Raw genomic sequence first — 23,776 nt, 5'->3', positions numbered from 1 at the left:
TGTGTCTTTCAGGGTCTGAGGCATGCACAACCACTAGTATTGAGTCAGTATCTCCAGGGCAGGTAAGAACTGAACAGTCTGTGCAATAACCTGGTTATTAAAGTACTATATTATAATACGCTGCCCTTTTAGTCCCTGATAAAAATTGGAGTACCATTTTATATATCAAAATTGGATTACTGGTATTTTCTATGTACAGCGAGGGACTAATAAATGTTTACTCTGACGACAAAAATCCATGAGGTAACAAGAACTGAAAGATCATAAAGATCTATTAAGTGTAGAAAATAGAAAAATATCCAATATAACCCTAATCGATGAAGAAACTAATCCCTAAAGTTATTTCATAAATAAATACTACAAGCAATGTAAAACTTAAGAGATTCAGAGTTCAGCCATTAATATCTATATCTACCATTTGCAGCATAGATGTGAAAGATAACCTTGTAAGGCATTTTTTTCTTCATTTTCTTGCTAGAATAACAGAACTGTGAAAGAGGATGACAGGCAAACTGCAGAGGTAAGTGTTTCACATTAAGAGCTGAACAGTGTGCTGGTTTGTCTTAGCACACGTATGACTTATGGATGGGACTAAAAATGCTGGAAGTCTGTTCACTGAGTGAAAAGAAAATTACACTGCTCTAAGAAATTATGAAGTACCTTCAAAAGTAGTGGAGGACAGTGGGCTTGCAGCTGTCTTTCCGTCCTATCATGCACCCTGTTCTAGCTCAATTAAAATCAATATACTGAATAACTTCATAAGTAAAGTAAAAGTATCTACTGTAGCCATTTTAGTTTACACCAGTGTTTTTTTGTCCTTCCATTACATTAGGATGCTAAGGAACTTGGCTTTAGGTGGATTGCTATAATGGACTCCGGAATGGGAGAGGTTAACTCAAACATTCAGAGAGGAGATTCCCAATTCAGTATTCTTCAAGTGCGTTTTAAAAATTATTTCTCTTGTCAACAGCACATATTCAAAAGCAAATGTCACTGAAAAGGAAATGGCTTTTTACAATTAAAATCTGTCCTTGGGCCAGGGAAAAGAGGAATCTGGACTTGTTTCTGTGTTTCATGTGTTTCCCTGTACTTTCAGAATGCTGCAAAAGGATTAATTGATCGAAGGCAGAATGATCAAAGAAAGATTTCTCAGGGAAGATTGGTTCCTCGTTCTGCTGCCTTTGAAAACTCCAAAGAGAAGCACTCAGACCAAAAGGAAAACTTTGATCCATGTAAACATATGGATACTTTACCTAAATGCTCCCCTTCAGCTGGCGATGGTGGCAGAATGTCTCTTAATACTTGCATGAATGTTTGTGAAAATGAACTTGGAAAATCATTCCTCAAGAAAGGAAAAGAAAATGATGTTCCTTTAAGAACCCATCTACCAGGACCAGGAATAGGAAATATGGACTCAAAGCTAAAAATTCCTGTTCCAGAAATGAGGGACCATAAAGTTCCATGTAAACCAGAATTTAAACTGTATGGACTGCGTCCTCCTCTATTACGGGCTGTATCCTGGGATAGCTTGGAGCCTGGACAGAAAGAGAAAGCCCCTTTAAAATTACCATCTGAGGAAGATAAAAGCTTTGTTGGTAATAAATCCAGCAATCAGTTAAAAGCATTCAAAGACCTTCAAATCCAAGTTCAGCCAGTTCGAATGCAGAAGCTGACAAAACTCAGAGAGGTAAGTCCTGGTCACCAGTTCTATCCTGTTTTAAAAAGTCGTTCTCATACCCTACTAAACTTCCAACATGTTCAGCATTATTTTTATCACTGCAAGAAACATACAGTGATAAAATGGGAAACAGTTTCAGCATAATCAATACAGAATTGTATCATGTTTGTCCTTTGCAATTTTACTAAATTGTAACCTGTAAGTAAATTCCAAGGAATTATTCTATTTCTTACTTCTCTTCAAATATGCATCAAGTGCACTGTGGTACTTCGATGTGTGCATATGCATGGGCATGTGCTCTTGCATGTTTCCATTTGCAAGAGCTCAGAGGACAGGAAATGGGTTTGTAATGATCGGTTGATTATTGAACCTTCTCAGAAAATATCTCAGTGTGTCCAGAGCTGTAAAACTGGGCATCTCTGAGAGCAAGGGCAGGTAGAGCATGCCCAGACTCACAGTTCCTAATTCTAACATGCTGCAAATGTGTCAGCTTCTAAAAGAATAGATTTGGACTGCAATATTTATTAACTAATCTGTTGTTAAATAATTTTCTAAATGATTAGTAAAAGTTAAGCATTAAGCCATAAGAAAAAAAGCAGAAATTTAGTGAAATTATAAACCACCAAAAGAAAGCAGTGAACATGTCTCTATTACTAATAATGACTTTTGAAAGAAAGAGAAGAAAAAAAGAAGTAGCAAGTACTTTCCTGAACAGCCTAATAAGGACATTTTCCTTGACCCCCAGTAGTGAATATAGGGCTGACAAGCAAGGACCTCAAATTCTGCACTTTGGTTAATTCATTCCCATTGTATTGTTTGGGAATGGCAGCTTAGTTACTCATCTTTTCCTGTTTATATAACACATATTCTTAGTGTGTATGTACTGGAAGTTTTGATTACAGAGACCCTTGAGCCATATAATTACAGAAGAAATTCTTTACCGTGAGGGTGGTGAGGCCCTGGCACAGGTTGCCCAGGGAAGCCGTGGATGCCCCATTCCTGGCTGTGTTCAAGCCCAGGCTGGATGGGACTCTGAGCCTGGGATAGTGAAAGGTGTCTCTGCCCATGACAGGGGATTTGTAACCAGATGATCTTTAAGGTCCCTTTCAACCCAAGACATTCTATAATTCTTTAATTCTATAATTTTGAGTGACATAGAAGCTGTTAAGCACAAATAAGAGAATCAAAAAATTATTGCAATGTGGTCTATAATTCCAGTTAGGTAAGATTTGAGCTCTGTCTCCAGTAGAAATTATCTACTCATAAACAAAAGCAGGTGTTTGTTTAAACATATGTGAGAATATGAAAGAAAATGAGGAGATGATAAAAGGAGAAATAAGACAACAAAGTTTAATCCTAGAGAGTCCATTTTTCTGTACCTATAAGGAACAGAGGTAGAACACAGCAACAGTGAAGCATTAACTTGCAGCTGTAGCATCCCAAGCTCTGGTCTTAATAAAGTCAAAGTGGCAAAGTCTCATATATAGGATTTTCTGAATTTTTTCTATTATCTGGGATACTTAGTTATTACTGTGGCTACATCCAAAATTGCTTTTTTCATTGTCAGTTACTAAAGCTCTCACTTACCAAAACTCTATATATCTACTTGAATAAGGAGCACATTTTGAAAATCTCTGTTTGCATGACCAGGAATTTTTCTAAATAATGCCTTTATGAAATTTGAAATATGTAATATTCTAGAATATGTGTGAATTTAAGAGTATCCATGTTACTTAGCATCTGACTGTAATGTAATGCAAACATCTCTATTGTGCTTATTAACTAAAGTAAATGTTATTTTTAGTGTTCATGTGACAGGGATATTTGAGATTTGTAGTTCAGTTACTTAGAAATGTTACTGGCTTTCTTCACAGGAGCATATTTTGATGAGAAATCAAAATCTAGTTGGACTTAAACTTCCTGAACTTAGTGAAGCAGTGGAACAGGAAAAAGGTGCAGTATCATAAAAGCTGGAAGAAGTGCTTGTTATATACTGATTTTTATAACTGACTATTATGTGGGCGCAAGGAGAAAAAGTGAAAAAAGTCTTTCACTTCAATTGCAATAATAGTTGAAGCAGCCGTGGAGAACAGTAATAAATGATGAACAAGAGAGACCAATACTGGGAAGTACCTCAATTTCTTGATGATTAGAACCAAGAAGATACTGTAGGAATTATTATAACCAAGGGAAAAGATGCACATGTGGAACCGAGTCTGGTTTGTACCTAATACTTGTAGGACTGAAGTTTCAGTAACCTTCTGTAAAAACATTTCAGCAGTGATGGATTGAATGGATGTAACTTCTGCAAGATATTATGGTCATAAGGGTGAACTTGATCCCTGGGAGTATAAGAGATGGGATGCTTTATTCCTGCTTTTTTATTTCAGTACATGTGTGGCAAGTATGGAAATGGCATTTTCACTTCTGGTCCACATTTCCATGTCAATGTGAATGAGAAAAAGTAAGGCCAGAGAAGAGTCATAAATGTGTTTGAAGGATTGGAAAAATATGCCTCACAATAAGTGGGATTTTTTAACCTCAATTTGTGTGATTTTTAAGGAAAAATAAAGGAAAATGCTTTTTTAAGGAAAAAGCTTAAAACTCCACATAAATGAGGAAAAATAAATCTGCCACCAAATGTTTTTTGCAATCTAACACAGGCAAAAAAGATTTGATCCCTGTAGCTGCATCTAAAAAATTCAGAATTAAAATTAAGATAAAGATATAAACCTGAGGACAATTCAACATGTGGAAGAATTAAATAGCAGTAGTGCTTAGCTAAAATACTTAAGCCAAATATATCAACCTAAAATACTTAAACCAAAATATATATTTGTTTGTAAGTAGTTAAGTCAGAACTTGTTCAGTGTGACATTAACTGAAATGGAGATGGTTGCTATGAAAGGAGCTGAAACTGACTGTTCAAGATTTAATCCAAAGACAATTTCAATTTTTCTTAATACTCTTCATTTTACTAATTCATGTATTTGCACTGGAACTAGCTCACTGGGCCTTAAAGTTCCTGTTACACTGAGAGATTGTTGAGATATTACATTTCATGTTATGTCTGGAAACAGACTCATCTTCAGTCTGAATTAATCAAGATTAAAGGAGGCTTCTTGTCCTCTATATTTAATGATTACATCTTTGGATTCTTAGATATGATAATATTATTTCTGTCATTCTGCTAATATGTAATTTCCCAGAAATTATTTAGCAGGTTCTGTTTGAAAGTGTAAAGGAGTTGCCATTTTACCAGCCTGTTACATAATTTTTGCAGGTTTGGAAATCTTGAGGAAAACATTATTAAAAGCTAGGCATTATTTTATCCAGCTTCTTGACATGGATCTCATGAGTATCACAAGCTTTTTATAGTCCAGTAAGTTATCTAAATGGTAGCCAGAACATTAAGGGTCAACTCTTTGTCCTCAGTGGGGAAAACAAGCAAGGGGTCAAATTCTTAGTTAATTTGTTAGGGAGACCTACTTCCTTACATTGTCGTAAAAACCACATTTTCAACTGGAGTAGTAATTTTGCTTAAAAAATAGGAAATAGCCAGATGCTTCATTATTACTGTTATGAATTCAATGTACTATCTCCATCATGGTTTTAATCAATGACAAGTTACTGTCACCGTCCGAGTAAACAAACTCTGCATCTACACAAGTTTAGGTAAGTGGAGTGCATTAAATCTGGAAACACTGTGGTGTCAGGCTGCATTTTATGGGACACACATGACTGTTCTTAAGTAAATACTGGAATTTTTTAATATAAAGCAAATGCACGGAACTAAAATGTAGTTGGAAAGAATCTCCTTTTCTGTCTTTCATGTTAATGCTCTCCAGATTTACACACTAATTACATGGCAAGTCTAAGAGTCCTTCTGTTAAACTTATAAACAGGAGAACGATACAAAGATTCCTTCCCAAGTGAGAGATTCAGACTGGGGAATCTGCCTTTTCTACAGGAGAGTCCTTCATTAAATTCTGGCAGGATAGAAGGAGATAAAGGAACTAATATTTGTAAAATTAAATAAAATGAAAATACAGAAACTGAGTAACATGAGTTAAAAAAAAAGTTAGCCATTTCTTGGTCCTTATGAAAGTGACAGAATCAGAGAATGTAAGTATAATCTTTATGTCCTGTTTCAATGAACATAGAGTGCAAACAGGTACAGGATGTAATTTACAACAATAAATGGTGCACAACATCTGTAGTATAGTACATTATACTAGACTTCATCTTGGCAGGTGGCACTTAAATAGCCTTAGAAAATGACAGTATTCTATTACAAAATCTCAGCTAAAAATTTCCAGAAAGGAATGCATGACTCTTCAAGTAACATAATTGTTTTAATCTGAAAATGTCTTTAGGCCCTTCACCTCTCCCTTCCCCCACTGAAGAGGAAGAGACAAAGAACAGCTCTGATGTCATGCCCAGCATTCCTGATGTACTGCTGCGAAAACTGCGAGTGCACAAATCGCTTCCAGGAAGGTAAAAGCTCATTAGAAGGGGAAACACATCATTGAGGAGAGGGCACACCAATGGTTTCCAGTCAACTTCCTTATGGAGTTCCATTCATAGGGACACAAATTGTTGCATCTTAGAATGTGCAACACAAATTTTCTGAAAACTGGTCCTACAAGTAGATTTTTATACAGATTTTTCCACTCCTGGGTTCCAGGATTGCTGCTGCAGATAAGAACTCATACTGAAAATATTAATATTTCTCTCCCCCATAAAAATAATCAGGCCAGATGATGCTTTCCAATGGTAGAATTTGAGTGTGTAAGAAGTCTGCAATTTTTCTGCAGGTGACAACTTTTCAGGGAAATGGAGTTTATTCTGCAAATGTAGTTGAAGGACTCACTTGTGAATTCATTGATTTGGACTTTCCAAGACATTAAAACAATTCTAAACTTATTCAGCCAAAAATCATTCCTTCATTCACCCACATGGTTTTGTACCAAAACCACCAGAGCTTCAGTCATCTGAAGCAGCCAATAAGGGTTCTCTGTGCAGACTAAATAAATATTAAACATTTATTGTGAAGGAATTTTTATATACATTATTTTATATAAATGGATGCATGAGGTGGAGAACTTCTGAAAGACCATTGCTTGATTGTATTCAATACCGAAAAGTAGTGGAAAACTCATAAAACTCAAACATATATTTTGTTGTTGTTTTCAATTAAATATTAGAATAGCTTTGTTTTAAGAGACAAAACTCATAAACATGTGAATTTCTTGCTTTTATTTCTAGCTCCCCGCCGCTCACTGAAAAAGAAGTTGAGGTATGTTCTTAAGCTCATTGTTTCAGACATATTCTCCAATTTTAAGTGGTTATTTTAAGTCTAAGGGTGGTTATTATAATCCTCATTCTAATGGGGTGATTAATAATGGGGTGATTTTTTTCCCCCAAATATATTTATCATTTAAAAAACCCTATATTGCACTCCATCAAAATAACAATTTTGTGAAATATGAGCAATAGAAATTGTAAAATGACAGGATAGGAATAAGCAAAACATTTATTTGTGTTTTTCATAATAAAATACTCATTCACTTTGGAAATAATTTTAATATACTTAAAGTAGTAAAAAAATTGAGATTAAATGAGACCAGAAACTAAATAATTTAAATTGCATTTTTATTGGACAATATGAGCTTTGGGGCAGTTTTATAATAATATCCTGCTGTTAGTTTACATAATTTTTACTTTCTCAGTTCAAGCCAATAATTTTGTTTGCAGGTTGCTCTTTAGCTTGCAGGCTTTGTTTCTTCTATTTTTTGTAATCACATACCAGTCAAGAAAAAGATCTTTATTTACAATGCTGCAGTCTACTGGAGCTGTTGGTGCCTTGTGCTTTGCAAGGTATTAATCCTAAGAAATAATGAGTCTGGTAGAGAAAGAAACAATCTTTAAAAGCAGGGTGCAAGAGAATAAAAATGTTAGCACTTAATCTTTTGCTGACTTCAGGGGTAGGCATTTATCCCTTATGTAAAACAATGCTCATGGTGAGCTCATCCCTGGGCTTCCTCTGCACAGACTATGTGTTTAAAAACCTTAGGGACCCTTGGAGGAAGTCCAGCTAGAAAACAGATCCATTGTGATTCTGATGCTTCTGGTAGGCTGCTTCCTTCATTATGTCTCTGCCCTACAGAGCTCCCAGAAAAACATGCAGGAAAAGGGGCAGCAATGCATTTATTTGCATTTTAGTGGAAGTAAATAGAAGTGATTTTTCAAAGAAAATTAATTTAAAAAATATTTCCAATTTTCTGTTTCAATACTTATTTAAGCAGCAAAATTTGTTAAACACATATCTTATTCATAAGTTGTTATTGAAAATTATATTATGGTGAGACTTATTGGAAAATGCCTTTTTTTAATCCAAACAGAATGTATTTGTACAACTCTCCTTGGCCTTTAGAAATGATAGTTATACATTGGAATCTAGAATTCACCAGGCAGAGAGGGAGAGAAATCTTACTGAAGAGAATGCTGAGAAGGAACTGGAAAACTTTAAAGCTGCCATTACGGTAAGGAAACAACGGGAATTCTTTTCCTGAGCTATAGTGTACATGAAAGTGCACACACATTGCAAATATGTTTGACTGTTGTAAATTCAGCCGCAAAGTTTCATTTTCTGCTGCTCAAACTCCTTGCCATGAGCTGCCTACTACTCTAAAAGAGAGAGGGCATATTCTGCCAGAGTGGGCCAGCATTGCTGGAAATGCCTAGAGGATGCTTCCCTGGAATTTGCTGTTCAGTCCTTGAAATAAGCCTGTGAATGCTAAGAGCATTCAAAACTGCAGTTTGAGCACTGATCCATCCTCTCCTGGGCAAGCCTTCTTTGGCAGTAAATTTGAGGTGTCCAGATACCAACATGTTCTGAAACCTGAGTCCTGAGATCTGTGACTTGAAAGGCCTCTTGACTGCAGATACTAGAAGGCACGATATGTGAAAGGAAACAGCAAGGAATACTTAAGGAATACATACAATCTCAAGAACAGGTTTTGGGCCTGAGTATGCTTTCCTTCCAGTTGTCCCTGCTGTTCCCTTACAGCAGTAGTTTTCAGCCTTTCCTGCCAGCTTTCTGTGGATTTTCTAACTGAAATGACTAAAATATTGCTAAAATGTGTCAACTTACGTGCTGTGCATGTTTTCATGCATAAAGGGAGGGATGGTTAGACACAAGGCTGATAAATGAAATAGCTTCAGAGCCAGTGTTCATTATTTCAAGAAGGTGCTGCCATTCTTATGAGAAATAGTGGGGAGAATATATGATTCTCCCATTTACTTTATCAAGCGCATCATCAGATAAGAAAATACACAATTGAAGAAAGATTGTGATCTTCACATCTTTTCACCTGGAATTCCAAATCTCCATTTTCAAATTAATTGTTTCTGGAAAACAAAACAAAAAGTTCTGAATATTTTGCTGATCTTCCCCCTGTTCCCTGTGTAAAAAGCAAGCTGAAACAGCCTATTAAATCTCAGGGTTTTCAGACTGAAAAAAGTCTGCTAAATTTGCCATGTATTTCTGTTAAGAATCTGTAGTTAGGCACCAGGGATCATGTTGCCAGGATGGGATGGATGTGATTAGGATTTTCTTCCTTTAAGCAGTTCACACGCCACAGTCTGGCTTTTGCAAGCGTTTTCACAAAATTTATAACAAAGTGGAAATGCCTTTCCTATGAAAGCTTTTGTTCTGGACAATGGAATAAACTAACAAGCAATTAAAAGCAGTGGTGGCTTCTGAAAAAACTCTATCATATTAGACCTAGACTTGTTCCAATCTCATTGAGAGCTTGTCTTCATTTCTGGAGGAGAGGCTCATGTTTTATGGCTCAATGACAGTTTTACCAGTCTTTCTGATTTTTTAAATCAGTCTTGTTATAATTTATGTGTTATTCAAAGACCTAACTTCAAGAGAAAGCTGGTCTACATGAACTTCTGATTTGCTTGAGAAAATAAGCACGTTACAATTGCCAAGAAAAAAAGGAAAGTCTGAAATTCTGTGCATGACTTTTCTTAAACATATTCCCTTATGCCTTTTTGCTCCTTGCAGTCAAATTTTGGTTGCAATTTATTATCAAAGTAGCTTTGCAATTCTTGAGACTATAATGTCTTATTTTCCATATAAGTGAAGTATCATGGAACTGAAAGAACACGCATGGCCTTGATACCTTGTACCCAGAGAATTAAAATGTCCTTTGCCCCTGAGCAATCATTTTTAAGTGCTAGTTGAAATGAATTTAGCATTTGTAGAGTTCATGGGAGGCAAGACGTGTTTCACTATAAATTTCAGAAGGGAAAATCTTGCAGCTGTGCTAAGCCCTCTCTAACTCCTCAAACTGTGTGCTGCAGTTTGCAGTGAAGGACAGGGCAGAGCACTCTGGTCTGTTTGTGGTGGCAGTGCTGGCATCCCTCGGGGGCTAATTTCTCCCTGTGGAGTTCTGCCTGGACATTTCTACCCCATTTTGGGGCTCTGGCCACTCCATTTGAACTACAGACATGCTGATAAAACTGCTGTATTTTTGCTTCAGTCTTCAGCTCACCTGTGGCACCACTATGAGCACAGGGAAGCCTACCAGAAGCTCCTGGAGGACATCGCAGTGCTGCGGCGTTTGGCTGCCAGACTTTCCAGCCGTGCCGAGATGGTTGGAGCCGTTCGCCAGGTGAGGGCATCCTGGTGTTTAACTGTATCCTGGATCCATGTGTTCACTCTTTTCCAGCCAGGGCTAGAGGTTACATTCACCCTCTGAGTTTTATTTGCCATTTTGACAGATTAAAGACATCTGTTGTAGTGTCAGGTAACACACTGGTGCAGCCTGGAAATAGAATTCCAACAGAAGGAGACTGCCCATTCAGCTATCCAACATCTGTACAATGGGAGCACATATTTTATTCAGAACTACAGCTGCAGCACAAGAAACTAGTTTCAAATCAGTGCAGCACAAACAAGAAAACTTTTCTGGGTCAAAAATCTCATCTAATTCAGTCACCTGCCTTTGGCAATAGATCAGTCAATTACAAAGACTATGAGAACAAAGTGAGTATAAATCAGAACACAGCAATACCCTCCCAGATTCAAGAATGTTCCCTCTGCCTTCTAAAGTAACCAGATTGATGCCAGTGACTAAGACCTTTGAGGGTTTGAAAACAAATGTGGCTCACCACATAACTAATCAGACAGGCACACAGGCAGGGTGTATGGGTATATGACTAAATAAATTATGATATTCTGTGAAATATGTATGAATGCGCATTTTTTTCGAACTCCTTTAGGAATTTTCAGTCATGGAGGCACCAATACTTCTTGAAGAACAACTATTCCAGGTTTAGCCTTGTCAAGGACCATACACATAGAAGCAAATGATGTGTTGGAGATGTGTAGAGGTTACCTGGATATTTCCTTCTTTTCTTCCTTAGGAGAAGCGTATGTCAAAGGCAACAGAAGTAATGATGCAGTACGTGGAAAATCTGAAAAGGACATATGAAAAGGATCATGCTGAATTAATGGAGTTCAAGAAACTTGCCAATCAGAATTCTAGCAGAAGCTATGGTGCATCTGGTAAGGAAAAATAAAAATTTAAGGGTTTGTCTTGCCTCTAATTCAGAGAGATGTTGGTGCTATTAATGATTAAAAGTAAAGTATCGTGAAACCTGTTCATGAAGCTCTGATCTACAGAAGCAGATCTTAAAAAGTTACAGAAATAAGTTAAAATGTTTCATATGAGCCATACTTAATGCTATAATACAGTAATTTGAAATCACTACCACTTCCCAAATTCTGAAGAGATCCAGTCATATTTTCTCGTGGCCTCTTGCACATCTATGTACCCTGCACAATTTTATTGCAACTACCTTTTAGGTCCAGATGATGGCAAATTCATTATTAAAAACATTTTTTTCTTTTTGCAACCTTTTCTTGCCTTTGCTGTAAACTAAAATATGAGGATTTTCCTTTGCACGTACTTGTATATGGAGGCCAATAGTGGGCTTTTTGCCTGATTCAGTGAAAATAGTAATGATTTGATTTTTTGGAATTATTTCAAATTTCTTGTGCAAAACCCACTCACCCTTCAACAGTCCCATTTGGCTGTGTGCAAATCGGAAGGAGAATGGAGACTGACTGTGGATTATTGTGCCTTGAATGAAGTGACTCCACCGCTGAGCTCTGCTGTGCCAGACATGTTGGAGCTCCAGCACGAGCTGGAGTCCAAGGCAGCGAAGTGGTATACCACTATTGACATTGCCAATGCATTTTCCTCCATTCCTCTGGCACCAGAGTGCAGGACAAGGTGTAATTGAGAAGAGAACTGTCACCCCAGGACAAGGTGTAACTGAGAAGAGGACTGTATGACAAATAAATACATGGTCACTACAGACCTTGTATAAATACAGTGCATCTGAGTTTGAAATACAAGCAGGGGCCTATTAATATTATTTAGAGATACTGATATAGTCTAAGACTGTTCTTTATCTTTGTTTCTATGCAGAAGATGGGGTTCCTCGTTCATCTAGATCCATGTCTCTCACTGTTGGAAAGGTATTTCTATGATATAAAGAAAATGAACGTTTTATGTAGTGAAATTTCTTTGTCTACATACACTCAGTTCTTAAGGCTGTGCTCAAAACTGTCCTGGTAAATTCTCAGTATTGTTCATGCAGTTTAGTGCATATGCTTTGCAATTTTGGAAACATGATTTAGTACAACTTTGTGCAATAATAGAGCCTGATGTGAAACTCCAGCGTTTTATTTCTGCAAAACTTCTGAGTGTTGGAGATCAAGTCTATCGCAAAACTTGCTAAAACAACCAGTGATTTGGGAGGCATGAGTCCCAGTATGACCATGATGAAATTTGGTGATCATGGGCGTTATACTCAATCTACTGTTTCTTTCCATATTTTTATTTGTTTGGGTTGTAGTTCTTCAGGTTTAGTTTATTCCTGCCACCTCTGAGTGTTGGATATAAAGAATTACAGCACAGAGCATGCTGAGGGCAAGACAGGGTTTCAGAATAAGAACCCCATAAGTTGAAGCAGAGGTCTCAAAAAAATACTAAATTTAAGTTTAAGGGACAAGTCCAAATAATAAACAGGAGGGGAAAAAAACCCCAAACACTAGAATGGACTGCCTACCATGCCTGCAGACTTCCCTATGTAGTTTTTCAGAAGCACATTAAGTAAAACCGTCATTAATGAATAGGTATGGTTGGTTTCATCTAGAACCAGGATCATGGAGTGACTCCTAAGTATTCACTCAACCTGTGTTTAACTCCTTTCCTGTAAAGTTGTCTAGAGCAGAATCTTAGAAGTGTTTGGATATATACTAAAACAAAGCTGTTACATGTTGTAAGTGTTTTGATGTTTTTATTCAGTTGGAAGCATAGATTTTATATAGATTTTATGGGATGAAGCATTTGGCTACTTACCAAACGACAGCAAAAATTTACATAATCTGTTCTTGAGCTGGAATATATTGTTACAGTTAGCATGTGTTTGTCATAGAAAGAATTTTTATGGTCTTTGGGAAATATATGCAGTGTTGCATGATGCTATCTAACAACTCAGGGGTGGGGGAGAGGGGGCTGCTCTTTTGTGGAAGGAATGGATGTTTTTTGTTCAGCAAATTATAATTAGTAGGGTTACATGTAATTAATATATCATAGTGGCTACAGCATATCATAATGGGTACACAGCAAGACAAGAGTTTCATGTGTGACTTCATTATTTTCCAGTCATTGTGACACTAGCACTTTCCCCAGTATCATTATGCATCTGCATTAACCAAAGATAAAGGCCTATGATAAGAGCTGACAGTATAAACTCAGAACATTTCTGTTGTGTGATTTACACTGCTGGGCTTTCAATATGGAGGGAAAAGAGCAGCATCCCTGTGCCACACCTCCTTTCACATTAAGCACTTGCCATACCAGACAATATGAGAGGAATTTCTGTGGAAAACTGCAGCCTAACAGCCTTTTATCTTACTTTAGCTCCCAACTCTCTTTTTCCCAAGGACCTACATGTTTGCCCCACAGATTAATCCACAGAGTTTTTCTTCAGTCTGTCTTGTTGTATGATAGAATAAAAGAATTGTTGTTTCTCCCAGAATATGCCCAGGAGAAGAGTCAGTGTTGCAGTCGTTCCTAAGTTTAACTCCTTGAACATTCCTGGTCAGTCACCAACAGCTTCACCTATACCTTCAATGCCATCCCTGGTAAGTAAACCCCCCATTTTAAAGACACCAGGTTTTGTCTAAACCACTTTTCCATAGGGCCAAGCCGTAGTTACTAAAAAATGGAAGCCTTTTCATTGGTTTAACTCGTTTTGACTCCATCCTAGTAAAGGGGATGGACAGAGGTCATTCCTATTGTGTAAGGGACATGTGCCTTCACACTCTATCTTAGTAAATTATTCTTTTGGAAACAGTTGAATAGGGCAGGCTGCTGATTCAGAGGCATTACACATTAGTGAGGCAATTTGCCTTTTGATCTAAAGTAACATACAAGAAAAAAGTTGTGAAAATAGTTGTCCACGGAAGAAGAGAAATTTTAACTAGAAGCCGCAGAACATGGCTGGACTGCTGCTCTTCATTGCCAAAAGTTCACTGAACAGAAATAAATGTAATTAATGTACAGAAATGTATGTGGTACAAATTTAGAGGTTCTGTGATGATCTGGGATCACTGGAGCTATCAGCCTCTGTGTTGAATTTTTGTTTGTAAAACTTTAATAAATTAAATGAGACTCTAACCTGAACATAATAAATCCATACAAATGTTTTTTGGAGAAAAGCTGCAAGGCATACTCACTGTTCATAGATGAGTGAAGATGGAACATAACCTTAAAGTTATGCAGTTTTCTGTTAAAAATATAGGGTTATTTAAATGAGGGTTTTGCTGAGAAGCTAAATCAATTTTACTTGTAAGAAAAGCATCTGTTTGTGCAATTTATTTATTATGTACTCAGAGTTAATTGTTTCAGGAACCAGGTGTGTTTGTTTGCCATGGTTTATTATGAATTATTTTTGTTTAAAATTTGCCATTGAAAACTCAGCTAAAAAATTAATGTTCTTAGCATAATAGGAGAGGAGCAATAGGATAATTTTACTGTTCAGTGATCAATATGTGAAGGAGAAAGAATTTTCTGGGGAAAAATAAACAGGCCAGAAGGGAATGTCAGAGAAAATTCTTAGTGTGCAAGTCCATTGTTCCCTGTAGTTAATGGGAGCAATGTGGAAGCACCATATTAAAGATACTTTGCTCATGAGTGTGAGAAAGAAACCTAACAGCACACTGCCTTTGTCCTTTTATTGAACACTCCTTTGAAATTAATTAATGAATTTTAATTGTTATTTAACTATTTAGTCATTAATGTTAACTAATTAATGAATGTAACATTTATTGCTGTGTTTTACTTGCAGTCTGAATCACCCAGTAATGGAAGGAGCAACCTGACATCCACTCCTGCTCTGCCAGCACTTCTAGAAAAGTGAGTTTTGCCTAGGTCATCTCATTACCTATTAAATGCTAATACTAAATGATAACTTAAAGCATCATATTTTTTCAAATACTGTGATATTACTACTCTTCATTATAATGCTTTAAACATGCAAATTAAAGGTTTTAGACTGTGTAGATCACTACAGAATATTGAATTTCATGTATTTTAAATTAGTGCTGAAGCAGGGCAAAATTTATCTGATGTCTTTGTTTTACCTCTGTGCTTTACTAAGAATGTAAGTATGCAACAACTGGGAAAACAAAAATGGTGAACTACAGCACTGGTTTCTACTATTCAAAAGAACTCTGCAAGATCTAGACCATCTTTTGAAACTGGACAGAAATTCTGTGAGAAAAAACAACAACCAAAAAAATCTTATCAATATTTGCATCTAAGAAAACAAATCATGGTACCAAGTAACAGAGGCAGAACTTGAAATTCAAGTTTGAGCATAAGTGTGTGTATATGGGCCAGATGGTCTAATAGTGTAGAATTACCTAGTCCAACACAGTTTTGTATGTGTAAGCACTTCAAGCTTATAGTCATGGTTTATTTAAAGTCCAAGTGAAAATAATGTCTACTGTTAATATGACTTTGTGAGAGAAAATCCATTACCCACAGACGGTGTCAATCAGGTTGAAATATTCAGCCATCAATTGTAGTGCCAGAAAAATAAGGCCTGAAAAAAGAGTGAGATTTCAGAAGTTGAAATGGGATCCACTGTTGAGCTTATTAAACCTTGAGTTTGATAGATCTGCTAAGTTATGTCTCAATCACTTAGACTCTCTGTCCCAGATCAAATAAATAACAAGAGAGCACTGCAGGAAGAGAGCAATATAAAACAGCTTATCTTGAGGCTAAATGCTCAAAACTTTTACTTGATAAAAGTTCTAGTGAGAAAAGTGAGGTATGTGTATTTTTTTTAACATGTGCATCAGTTCAACAGATAAAGTCAGCAGAGGAGAATAATTAAAAGGCAAATAAAACCAATGTTTTGTTGAATTAGTATTTGGTATTATTTCTATTATGTTCCTCTTATGTAGCAGATTACAATTTCTAAGATGAATTTTAGAAAGTTGAGGGAAATGTTTTCATGAATAGCAAATAAATGTCATGGATGAGCCCGGAAACAAAGGCTCTCTTTTTTTATTTTTAAAAGAAGAATAAAAATGCAAGTTTTCTTACCTTAGAAACATAATAATTACTGTTCTTAAATCACAACGTCCTGAAACTAATATTTTTCTTGGTGTTTAATTTTTTTTCTTTTGAAAGACATTTCATTTCTCTGATGTACATTAAAAAAGACAAATCACGACTCATGAAATTGAAGTATACTCCAAACACAACAGATTTCTGTGATGTTATTTTCTATTTGTCTGCTTCTTTTGTCTTGGCAGTGGAAAGTCAAATGGAGAGCCTGACTGTGAAACCTCAGCTTCTGTGGTGACACAGAGTGGGTTGGAAGAGATCAGTCCTGAAATGAAAGCCAAGATAGAAGAGGAAGCATATAACAAGGGGTGGGAATATTTTTTGTGAACTAGATCTGTAAATATGTGCTACCAGAGGAGGACATATGTTTTTAAAATTTAATTTTAAATAGAGTAGTCATGTTGTTGGTGTCACAAAGTGCTTTACAGCATGTTTTGGGGCAATTAACAACTTTGGGATCTGTTTCTGAATGTCAAGCAAAGAATTTTGTATTATGTGAAGAGTGAGACAGAAATTTTGATCCTCTCCTGCAGAATCCAACATGCCATCTGTCTTTAGGATTGATTTGCATTAATTCTCCAGGGGAAAAAAGTATCTAGAGGATATTGAAAATGATGGAAAATTATAGAGAAATATTTACTGACTCCTTTACAATAGACAGAAGTTGTTCTCTGCTGAGGACTACAACCTCTTTTTCTTGTTCAAAATGATAAATTTGGCCTTAGCTGTAGTATAATACTCTGTTAGGGAAGGGTGGCTGTCTGTGTGCCTTACTCGTGGTCTTCAGCTAATTTTTACTCTTGTTTGAGTGCTGCAACACTGCTACTTGTGTTTTATTACATATAACAAAACATACAGCTAATTTTTCATTAAATAAGATCATGCTTTTACAACATCTGAGACTAAGAAATAAACGTTTTGTCTGATAAAGATATCAGGAAGCCTTGAAGAAAACCAAAGAACTTCAGGAACTGAAGGAAGAAGATGAAGAGACACCCAAAGAAAGTCATGATGAACATGAAGAAAGTGAAAATGAAGATGAGATAAAAAATCTGAAAAGCAGGTGAGGCAGTGGTGTAATATATCCATAAAAGAGGGCCCACTTTTTCTCTTTGTGGTACCCAACCAAATGTTTTATACTCTCATTTTGGCATGTTTTCCTCCAGTCTAGGGAAGCATATTTGAAATAGCAGTATTTACACAGAAGGGCATATTCTGTGACAAAGTAATTGCAAAATGCAAAACTTTTGATTTTGATATTTCAGCTAAAGCTGTACGCTGACATCAAGATGCTTCATCTTGATGGGGTTTGCTTCTGCTTTGAGGTAAAAGAATGCTCCATAAAAGTTCTTTAGATGCCAAAAGGCATCTCCCTGTGGATATGCAGTGTCTCATGAAGGTTGTAATTCAGGAATCTGACTTTGTGCCGTGTGTCATTGCTGTCACTAGAGTGACATTGCATCCATCTGTACCCACTGCTCTCTCTCTGTACAATGCAGAGGAACTGAATGCTGGCCAAAGCAAGTAATATGTCCAGTCCCAGGTTAAGGCAGGGATCTTTACTTGATCCAGAAGAATTCATCTCCATTCCATAACCATTATAGCTATAAACAGCTGTTGATTTGAGATTTCAGCCACGTTCAGAGAGCAGCCATCTCATTAGTCATGGAAAGATCATTATTGGAAAGAAATGTTTTCCACATATTCCAATGTTGAATTTAGTTGCTCAAGCTACGAACAGTGCAGAATTTTGCATGATATCCAGCTCTGAGATTTGCCAGCTGACAGGTGGGAGAAATAGGAGTCATGTTTACAGTCTCCAGCTGTCTCACAAATATTTCTCATATAGACTAGTTGGAGTTGGAATATCTGAGTGTACAGCTCTTCATAAAGGAACTTTACAATTTGATTCTTCTTTGACAAGGTATTTGTATTGGGGAAAAAAGATGGTGTACCACCTATGACACCTTTCCAATTGAAAAGCTTAAGATAATAAATTTGCATCTGATTAATGTATAACATTTTTCTTTTCATTTTACAGCAGACTTGAAGTCGTCGTTAATTATTTATATATCCTGTACCCCAAACTGTGCAAACACTGGAATGTGTTGTGGCTTGTAGTGGCTGCATTATTCATTTTTGCTGTGGTGTTGGGAATCTACCATTCCTACAACTCCTGCGATGAAAAGTCAGAGGCACCTGAAGGGAAGGCCAGCTGTTCTGCGGCCCATCAGTATTCCTGGTGGAACTCAGGATTCCGACAGGAGCAACGAACGGAATAATAAAGGAGCGACCACGCCCTTACGGTCCCTGAGCAAGTTTGTGTAGTAGAGCACCGTTGTTAAAGGTAGTGCTTAGTCATCCCTATGGCTGTTACACGTGATCCCTTAAGTGAGTTACTCTCCACCACCAGGTTTGGGATACATGGTGAGCATACCTTGCCAGGAAGCCATTCTGATAAATACTCCTGTCTGTCCTCTTATTGTAAAGGATTCGTACAAATAATGTAGTGTTGAATCATGGTAAGGTTGTGGCAGTAATCAGCAACAAGCAAGACATTTAAAAGAACAATTTGCACAGGACATTGACATTTTGAAGACCATCATAAAACCTGCATTTGCAGTTAGTGCTTTACTTTGTATTTCCTGAATTTATTGTTGATTGTTGGAGTACTAATTGCATTTAAGTCCTTTGGGTTTTAAGAGGCTAATTAATTTCCTTATTCATTATTATTGGGTAGAAATAGAAACTCTTCCATGGAAGAATATAATTATATTCTAAGACCAAATTCCTTGCTGCTAAAATAATTTTATAAGAGGAATTATCTATATGATTATTTAAATGGAATGCTAAGTACATGCATAAATATGGTTTATGATATACTTTAAGAATGGGACCACCACCTTTTTTAAAACGGGATACTCAACAGAAACTAAAATGGACTCCAGGTGGCACAGCTGATATCATCCAATAAGTCTGGGAATGTCTGATATATAAAAATTTGCAAAAAATTTACCTATGCTACTCAGAGTCATTGGTGGTTACAGCCAAAAGTGGTAGCTGCCTGGAAGAGTCCATGTGCTGCCCAAGCCCAAAATACAACAGTCTTGGACATGGGAAGCAATCTTCAATTCTTTATTGAAAGAAGAAAAAAGAAAACAAAAGCTCTTCAAACCTCTGTATAGAGGTGATCCCACGAAATGGACTCTGCCCTACTGCTAACACTGGAAATAGGTGTTGTTTGAGATCTGCAGCAGGAGCACAGTTCTGAGAACAGCCAGAACCCTACCAGTGCCTACAGGGATCCGGCCATGGAAGCAGTGAGGGCTTAGGAGAGCTCACTGCAGGTTTTCAGTAGTTCATTTTCAGAATCTGATGCCAAGACCAAAACTGATCTGATACACTTCCAAAGCTGAACTACCACATCAGGATAGATCAGTCTTTTGCCCAGATTTTTTGCCAGTTCTGCCAGTTTGGCAGTTGTGAGTTCTTAAACAAGAATGTGAATGTCACTGCAGGTGTGCCATTTGTACCCGCTGAGTGTCACTTCTGAGTGAAGGTGAACCATGTTTGTTTTTCCATAGCTACAGCCACAATAGCAAACCCAGTGTGACACTTGATTGCATTCCTGTCCTGCATTCTCCTGGCATTTTCTGATTGAGAAATGAGTCTGTTTTCCAGCTGAAGGATAAGAGTGTTATGAAGTACTGTAATTTCAGTTCTGATGCAGTCAATATTGTCCTGACTTCTTTTGGTGGAAACACTGAACCTCAAGCTAACTGTCAAAGAAAACAGGCTTCTAACTCAGTCAGAAATTTAATTCACGTACCTGGCACTAGTACCAAGTATCCTGCTGGTGAATCTTCGTTGGCCACATGTTTCTTAGGAGACATTTATATGGAGAAAGAAAAAAAAATTTAAAAAAGAGCAGACCACTAACACCTTTATTTGGTTTTTTTTTTCTTTTGGGTGTGGGGAAGGGAGTCTCTACCCAATTTTTGTTTTAAAGTATATATTATTGAGGATTAGTGTGCTTAAGGAAGTTCAAAAAGGATAACGGGGAAGTGTGATTTGGTCTTAAATTGCAATTGGTAAAGAATAAGACAGGAGAAGGTTTCTTGCAAACTACTTGGAATCTGTTTGGTCAGTTAGAATTTCTGACTGTGAAGAACTACTGTGATATTTCATGTACTTTCAGTATTTAAAGAAACCTGTCAGTTGTTTCTTGAATACTTCTTTACTACAATTAGCTTCTTTAACTTAATATTCTTTACAAATAGCATTGATAACTTAATAATAAGACAATAAAGATTGAAGGTAAATAGTCCTAATCAGATTTCTCTATGTCAAGAATATGGCACGTATTTATGTGATGGTGGAAATGTTGGGCTGCACTGAAGAAAAAAAATTAACAGTGCCTGTAATTGAATTAATTTGCTTTTATTTTCATCTGCACTGTTGTGAGTCCAACAGCTTATTTTAAGTACACATATAAAGTTATTGATATCAACATGACCCTCTAATTGCTTAATGTTAAGCATGCGAAGAGGTTTTATTGGTCAGTGGGTGAATCTCCATCCTCTCTTGAAATTCAGCACACTGGCTTTTTGTGGAATTAGTGCGCAAGGGACAAGTCCCGGAAGTAGTTGTACTGATTTGAACTGAATTACTTGCATGTCTGATGTAAGCATAATTTAGCCCCAAATGAACTGAAAGAGGCAAGAGATTTTAATGGGGGTGCAAAAATGAAGATAAAGTTTATTTTAAAAAATTGTTCTTTTTATAACTACTTTGAGCAAACTGCCCACAAAAAATAACAAATCACAATGACTAACAGCACACTAAATAGCTATGCTTGTATTTTTCAGTTATTTAATTAAAACACCTTTTGTTTAATAGGAAACTAGATTAAGCTCAAAAACTATTCTAAATACAATTTTATCTATTGGATATTAGTTTGCTTTATCTGGAAAAAAAGTCAAACAACCTCTTCTGTGTTCAAAGATCACATCAGATAACAAGAAACAGACCTATTATTTATGCTATTAACACTGAAATAGTTTTCTTGAGGTGCAATATTTATTTTTATGCTTTAACATGACACATTTATGGTTTCTCCTGCACAGCACAAATGTTTCTAGCAAAAGGAACTTCAAAAGGGCACTATTTTTGTGTATCATATTTAAATTTGTAATATTGTAAGATTTTGCACAAGTGTGCTGGTATTGTACTGTATAGTATCACATACTTGAGTTTTGAAATAAAATTATGGTTTCAAAGTGCTCAGTGTTTTTACCTTAAAGATTTGGGGTGGTCTGTCTGCATATTGATGGCCATGTCCTCATGAAGTAAGTCCTCCCTTGTCTACACTGTTACACGTTCCAAGGATCTTGCTCTTAGTCTTCCAGTTCTTCAGGAAAATGGTCCAGAAGAACAGAGCAAACTCTGTCAATGGAGAAGGTGTTTGTAAGCAGGGTCACCCCAGCCATGCCCTAGAAACCAGCTGAGAGAGGAAGCTGAAATATCATGCAAAGAGTGGAGCTCCTGCTTCAGAGGGAGGCCGCGTGTCACGCAGGAGGCTGAACATGGGAAGCCACAAGGGAAATCTGTAAGCAAAGGATTCTGGGCAAAAGGTTAGGAGTCTTTATTTGCTTCGTGTCCTTGTAGACTTGGGAGGTCTGGGAAGCCTGGGTCTTGTGGGGAGCAGTCTTGCCAGAACAGCAGGTAGGAGTCAATGCTCAGCTTCTGAATCTCCGATGGTCGCTGTCAGGGGACAGACTCTGGGACATCAACAACCTGGAAAGGAATTACTGTTTCCATGAAAAAACCCTGATATTTGTATTTTCTATGTGATTTATTATTATTATTATTATTATTTGTTTTCTCTACTGTTGTTCAAGTTTCAAGGTTCCTTGTGAAATGATTGTAGAGAACAGTTACGTGTGTTCTGCCTTATCAAAAGTTTTCTGTTTAGCAACCCTCATCAGCATTTTAAAACATGCTGACATAAAAGGCTGGGAATTCTTAATATAGGTTACAATAAGTATTTAGGTCAAAGACTAGTTAATCATTCAGTATAGGTCTGCTTTTTTTACCACAGTAATTATGAAGAAGACACACCAAAAGGGTAAAGACCTTTTGTACTGTTACAGTCCAGATAAGTGATCTTCTACACAGTTTTGGAACAGCTGAGCTACAAAAAGGAAGAAATAGACAAAAACAAAGTTATTTCAGTCTCGCTTTGTCATTCTAAAATTCTTTTCTCCCTCTCCTAATCTGTAAGACCTTGTGAGAGAGCTTATATTATTGTTTGGTGTTGTGAAGGTGTTTATCTCATTTTTACAGCTAAAAATCCTGCTAAGCATCAAGAGTTTGACTAAAGGAACTTTGCCACAGTGAGGATAGTAGGCACAAAGTGTTAAGACCCGGCAGGACAATTAGCATGCAATTTTAAAATGTCAGAAACCCTATTAATTAGTTTTCATGGCAGGAAACACTTAGCAGTTCAAGGTAAGCATTTTCAATGACAAGATTTTGTTTAATGTTCTCAGTATTTTACAGCCACAGTCTATAGTCCATGAGAGCTACAGAATAACTATTTGTTTCAGCTTCTACCTTGTAAATGCAAGTGAATCCTCTTAAAACCTCCTTCAAGTGAGAGCTCAGTCTGATGACAGTATCTGACATTGCCATGGCTTTGTAGGGGCAGGTAAGTACAGCACAATAAGGGAGGGAATAGAAACTGGAGCTAAAAATTTGTCTAAAGATCTCAACAAGTTTTACCAAGTTCTGTTCCAAACCACAGCCCAACCACAATCCAATTTTCATTTTATCATTGCTAATGGAGACATGATTTCACTGACCCCCAGCATTCTCCTCAGGCCTTGTAGGTGCCTGTCTTACAGAACACCATCTAATAACTGTGTTACATGCTGCTGCAGGAGATGTGCCTGTGCCCAGTTAACAGTTAATGCTATCTCATATCTTAATTGGTGACTTTCTAAATGCAAACCAGTTTAAAGAGGTAGCTACTGCTACACTTGTGTTTACAGGACTCCGAAAACAGCCTGGAGACATAGGACATCTAAAAGTTTGCTGAATCACAAATTGAACATGATGAAACAAAGTCATCCTGTTGCAAGAAAAAAAAAAAAACAAACTGAGACCATTCTGAACTGTACAAGCAGGTAGAGCAATTTATTAATTAGTACTTGGCATTGGCAAGGTGCCAATGGAGCCAGAGGGTGAGGCAGCAGGGGTTTCTTAGCTGAAAGAAAACTAGGAGCAGAGACGTAACTCTTTAAAAACATAAAATACTTGCAAAATGTAAGGGAAGAAACCTATCTTCTGTGTCCATTGCCAGCAGGAA

General features: G+C 36.8%; 1 protein-coding gene across 11 annotated transcripts in view; it reads left to right on the top strand.

The window, feature by feature from the left end:
- The window catches only part of MRVI1 (murine retrovirus integration site 1 homolog), a 61,674-nt gene extending 39,985 nt beyond the window's left edge, over positions 1-21,689 (top strand). For 10 of the 11 annotated variants that reach the window (XM_017727387.1, XM_017727393.1, XM_017727386.1 and 7 more), the window contains 15 exons: positions 13-62; positions 479-520; positions 1,097-1,687; positions 3,553-3,631; positions 6,055-6,175; positions 6,947-6,977; positions 8,083-8,223; positions 10,234-10,365; positions 11,120-11,261; positions 12,190-12,239; positions 13,806-13,913; positions 15,119-15,186; positions 16,596-16,715; positions 17,339-17,470; positions 18,449-21,689. In XM_017727387.1, the coding sequence (XP_017582876.1) occupies positions 13-62; positions 479-520; positions 1,097-1,687; positions 3,553-3,631; positions 6,055-6,175; positions 6,947-6,977; positions 8,083-8,223; positions 10,234-10,365; positions 11,120-11,261; positions 12,190-12,239; positions 13,806-13,913; positions 15,119-15,186; positions 16,596-16,715; positions 17,339-17,470; positions 18,449-18,689 (2,048 nt within the window). In that variant the 3' untranslated portion in view covers positions 18,690-21,689. The remainder of the gene's footprint in view (positions 1-12; positions 63-478; positions 521-1,096; positions 1,688-3,552; positions 3,632-6,054; positions 6,176-6,946; positions 6,978-8,082; positions 8,224-10,233; positions 10,366-11,119; positions 11,262-12,189; positions 12,240-13,805; positions 13,914-15,118; positions 15,187-16,595; positions 16,716-17,338; positions 17,471-18,448) is intronic. The other variant, XM_017727385.1, reaches the window with a different exon arrangement.
- The last annotated feature ends 2,087 nt before the right edge of the window (positions 21,690-23,776 follow it).

This window comes from Corvus brachyrhynchos, unplaced genomic scaffold (assembly GCF_000691975.1).
Source record: "Corvus brachyrhynchos isolate BGI_N302 unplaced genomic scaffold, ASM69197v1 scaffold542, whole genome shotgun sequence".
In the NCBI taxonomy this organism is placed as follows: Eukaryota; Metazoa; Chordata; class Aves; order Passeriformes; family Corvidae; genus Corvus; species Corvus brachyrhynchos.
The sequence above is the reverse complement of the archived record's forward strand: the minus strand, read 5'-3'. Positions and strand labels throughout refer to the sequence as shown.